This window comes from Camellia sinensis, chromosome 1, assembly GCF_055761805.1.
Source record: "Camellia sinensis isolate YWXY chromosome 1, ASM5576180v1, whole genome shotgun sequence".
In the NCBI taxonomy this organism is placed as follows: Eukaryota; Viridiplantae; Streptophyta; class Magnoliopsida; order Ericales; family Theaceae; genus Camellia; species Camellia sinensis.
This window is the reverse complement of record NC_138961.1, coordinates 249494414-249499254: the sequence shown is the minus strand read 5'-3', so window position 1 is coordinate 249499254 and position 4841 is coordinate 249494414. Positions and strand designations below refer to the sequence as shown.

At 36.7% G+C, this 4841-nt stretch overlaps 1 protein-coding gene across 1 annotated transcript; it reads right to left on the bottom strand.

The window, feature by feature from the left end:
- Positions 1-2738: 2738 nt before the first annotated feature.
- On the bottom strand, positions 2739-4054 carry LOC114320030 (early nodulin-like protein 21). The gene is made up of 2 exons (XM_028267118.2): positions 3715-4054; positions 2739-3115 (listed from the first exon to the last, which is right to left on the bottom strand). Exons 1-2 carry the CDS (start codon positions 3914-3916, stop codon positions 2799-2801), a joined length of 519 nt encoding a protein of 172 aa, XP_028122919.1. The 5' UTR covers positions 3917-4054; the 3' UTR covers positions 2739-2798.
- Positions 4055-4841: the final 787 nt, after the last annotated feature.

Sequence of the window (4841 nt, the reverse complement as noted above, 5' to 3'; positions counted from 1 at the left end):
TGGTAACAGGTAATCCCTATCATGCTGCACAGATGGAATTGAGAGGGTAATTTATATGTAAATTGGACCGAGCTGGGTAATGGGCCATTCTGTGGGCCACAGTAAGAAATGCTGAGTAAAAGGGCCTTGTAATTAGTCCGGTCCAGAGGAGCCTTGCAGATAGCCTGGTCCAAAAGAGCTTGGTGGTTAGCTCGGTCACCACGGTCGGTGCGGTGACAATTAGCTCGGTCAATCCATTTTGAGCCGAGGTATTTTTGGCTTCTACTCAGGACCTTGCTGTTGAGTAGCTCGGTCCAAGTACGCTATGGTTAGCACGGTCTCAACAGGTGAAACCGAGGTACGATTAACAGAGGAAAGAACCGAGCTAGCTAGAGCTCGGTCGTTTCAGCCAGTTTAGCATGGCTATCTTATCCCGGTCGTACTGCCTTCCAACTAGGATAAAACCATCTCACTTGGTTAAGCAGTGAGGGGGGTGTTGAAGGATAAGCATTATCCTTCAGGAGTGTGATTCCTAGGAGGATTCTGCATGGAGGAATAAGAGTCCTACTAGGATTGTGCCACGCGGAACCTATAAAAGCTCATAACATCACCTATGGAGAGGTAACACAACTTTGATTCTCGAATACACAGAGCTTTTGTCTATTTGCCTATTTTGCTGACTTAGGCATCGGAGAGGTATCCGGCACACACTCGCCGGTTAGCTCACGTTTGTGTTTTCAGGGAGTAAAGCGATAAGGAATAAAGCGACGACGTTTGGAGGAGCGTGAACTTGATCAACATGATTATACGAGAAAATTATTTCTTGCTCGTACATCACCCTACGCTTTTAGACAAATGTGCTCCTAGATGTGTGTAGAGGTTGTGTTTGTTCACGAGAATAGATTCCTAATCAAGTCAATTTGGCGATGTACACAGCCCCCATGGATGCCCCTCTTTCTTAAAAGGCGACCTCCATGAATGCCTCTCTATTTGAGTATTCTATATTCTCCATATTCTTCAACTAAACTTAGTTATTGACTATTTTTATGTTGTTCCTGTTGAACTAATTCTATTCTACACGCAACTATTCAAACCATATCAACAACAACAATAATAATAGTAATAATAGCAACAAGAACAACTATTGACAATTACAACAATAATAAACAAAAATAGTTAAGCTTATTTTCTAATATTAAGTTAATTCGGACTAAAATCAACTAGAAAGTGGTACACAGGTTGAATAAGCAACATTGGGTGGTGCTACACCTTTTTTTAATGGAATGTGACATTTAAACACGTGGGAAAATTATATATTCAACTATTATTAAGTTGGTCATGGGATATTACATGCATGCAACTCACACATTTTCTATCTATTATACCTTACTATATATATTTCCTCTGCCTCTTCCTTAAGACTCGCTCTGTCCACCTCCTCCTCCACCACCAACTCCTCCTCCTCCTCTCCACCACCACCACCACCACCACCAACAACAACTCCTCCTCCTCCCTCTCTGTCTCTGTCTCTCTCTCTAACATTCCTCGCCTCTGTTGGAACCTCCTGCAATCTATCCTTTGATGGCATCGGTAAGTTTATTTCTCTCCATTTCAACCTGGTTAGATAACATTTCATCAATGTATTGTTTATGGACATTTGTGATTGAGTAATTTGATTGTATTGCTTCGCATAATGTTATGAATAGCGAAATATTTAGGATTTGACAGTGATGATGATGGATATTTGGTAGTTCCGTTGCAATTTAAAACATAAATCTCTCTGCCTCTAAAATCCCAAAAACAGTATCTGCCATTTTTATTTTATTTTTTTGCAGCATTTTATTTTAGACCTCGAAGAAATAATCTGCTACCACTGCTCAATTTGATTTAAATTTTTTTTTTCTTCATAAAATTGTGATAAGCAGCAGGATAGAGGTAGGCCATTGCCGAAGTTTGGGGAGTGGGATGTAAATAATCCAGCATCAGCAGATGGATTTACAGTCATATTTGCCAAGGCTAGAGATGAGAAGAAAACCACTGGCACAGCCGCCAACGGAGCACCTTCATCACAGAGGAACGACAATCAGCCAAGACATGATCAAAATTATCATCATCCCCCTATGGTACTAGACCACCCATCACATTCTGATGATTCATGTGGGGTTTTTTTCTTCTTTGTTTTTTTTTTTAATGTCTAAAAATTTGTTGATCAATTTTGGTTTTTTTTTTTTTTTGTAGGGGAAGAAGTGGTTTTGCTGTTTCTGAAGCCTTTGCTGATTTTTCAAGATAGTAGTTCATCTGTGCCTGTTGTTTGAGACCAAGAAGCGGAGAAGGAGATGTGGTTATGTTTCATTTCTTTTCTTTTCTATTTCTTTTTAATATCTTGTATCTTCTTCATTCATATAATTACTGTTTAGGAAAGCTGCCAAAGACATTCAAACCTATATTGTCTTGTGTGGTTGGGAATCTCTCTCTCAGTAGTTCTCAGATTTTTCAATTCTATTTAAGTTGACACACTATTCATAATCAAATAATTAGAAATGAAAGCCTAGGCTGAATCTAGGACATGATTGGTAATTAATTGCAATTATTCACTTATGTCAACACTATTAAAGGTATAAGGATAAAGATCAAATGCAAATACCAAAAAACACTAACTATACTGAAAAATGAGATAACTCCAATACAATTGTCTTAAACAAAACCAAACACATAGATTTCATAAAAACAGCCCAACATATGCAAAGAAACAGCAAAACAAAGGTTACTACTTTACTACTAAAACAGGATGCCACTAAATTTTAACCTAGCCTAGAGTCCTAGAAGATATATGACAAAAAAGCAAATTGGGCAATGAGTCCTCCATAGGATAGCACTGCAACAGCTGTAGAAGCAGATGAACTACCGCCGCCACTACCACCGGATTGAGCATCTTCATGAGACAACACCTTTATGATCATTCGCTGTCCTCTCCGGCAGTGTCCGGCTGATCCACTAATGAAGTAGAAAAGCCCAGGGCGGTCGAGTTTGTACACTGTGGTCCCGGTGTTGGAGAAGAAGGTGGGGTGTGTGGAGTTGCAGTTCTTGTACTCTGACTCACTCACTTCCATAACTGAATCCTTCTTGTACTTGAAATCTGAACGCAAAGCCCCAATACATTAGAACTACAAAACAAACTTCATTCTAGCATAACATTAGATTACAAAACACACCAATATATATATATTTTTTTATTGTTTTATTTTCTGTACAAACACAACAGTTTTTTTTTTTTTTTTTTTTTTTTTCAAAATGCCCACAATTGAATGAAATAAAGAAAAAATTATAATTAAGTGGTATTTTCAAAAAAATAAATACAAATTCATGAGAAAGTTTATTATTTTAATTATTAATATTTGTAAAATTTACCATTGATTACATTTTTTTTGGGGGGGGTTGAACTTACAATTGTAATTTCTCCATAAATAAACATGCCACGTCCAGTGAATAACTGCTAATTAATTTTCAAAATTGACTCATATTTCTTATTGAGCAAACCGTCTAAACATTTAGATATAAAATTGCACACCCATAACCCGCTGCTAGTGTCTATTCATACATGATCAAGCAAATACGTTAATTTAAAATAAAAATAAAAAAAAATAAAAAAAACAAACTCAGTCTAGTCTAGTTTAAATTGCAAGACTCTTTCTCCCTCTCTTTAGTGTACCAAAAAAAGTGTATAAGAACACTTACGGACGGTGTCGCCGATCTGGAAGCGGTTCTCAGAGGCCCAGTCGTTATAGATTTTGCTGTCATTTGCAGGGGGAACGACCCAACCCTGGTTGTCACCAACTTCAAACTGAAAGGACGCGACGGAGAGAAGATGAGAGCAAGAGAGAAGCAAGAGCAGAGTTAGGGTGGTGAAACTCATGATCATCATGGATTCAGAAGCCATTTGGAAGATTTTGGAGAGCTCTTTGGGTAGCAAATAGGTATATATGTACTAAAAGCTTTGGAAATGCAAGGCAAAGAATGAAAAGTCACTGAAAAGAGAGTTTCCTATGTTATGAAGTGTTTTGGAGTTGTGGGTTGGCTAAATATAAGGGACTTGAGTGCGAGTTCGAAGTTGGGCAGTTAGTTATGCGGGGGGGAGTGTGATGGGTCATGGAGGTAGTGGAAATTTGGAAAACAACAACGGTTAGCTGAGGATTTGGTTGACTTGGTCAATTGGTCAAATTTAGATATTCTGAGAAAGGGGTATTAATGTAAATTTGGTAGCATTGACTGAAGTCACTTGCCACGTTTGCTATTATCATGGATCATGGCCGTTAATCCAATTCCCCACTCACTCTCTAATCACCCAATTTTGCCACCCAAATAAATTAATTACCTCTTCTCCTTTTATTTATTTATTTATTAGTATTTCGCAATGGATATTTTGGGAAGTATGAAGAATTCAAAACATGATAAATTATTTATTTATTTATTTATTTATTTTATCAGGAAAAATTGATTTGTGATTGGGCTTTATGCATATTAGGTCTTAGTTTAAAATTAGGCCTGTGAGGGTTAAGTTGGACATGATCAAATATGAACCAAACTCATATATTTCTCAGAAAGCCTAATATTTAATTTGATAAAATTTCAATTTCATTCATTTAGTCAAACTTCTAATTTTATTAATTAAAACCCAAACTTAAAATTGTGATAAATTTGTATTTTTTCTAATAATTTCCCAACATCTAAAATCTCGACCCATAACATTTTGGTTCATAAACTTGCATTGCTAACAACCATAACATGTTTTATAAATCCTGTTTTATTTTTATCCGTGCTACATTTAACAAGACCAACAAAAAAAAAAAAAAAATTAATATGTT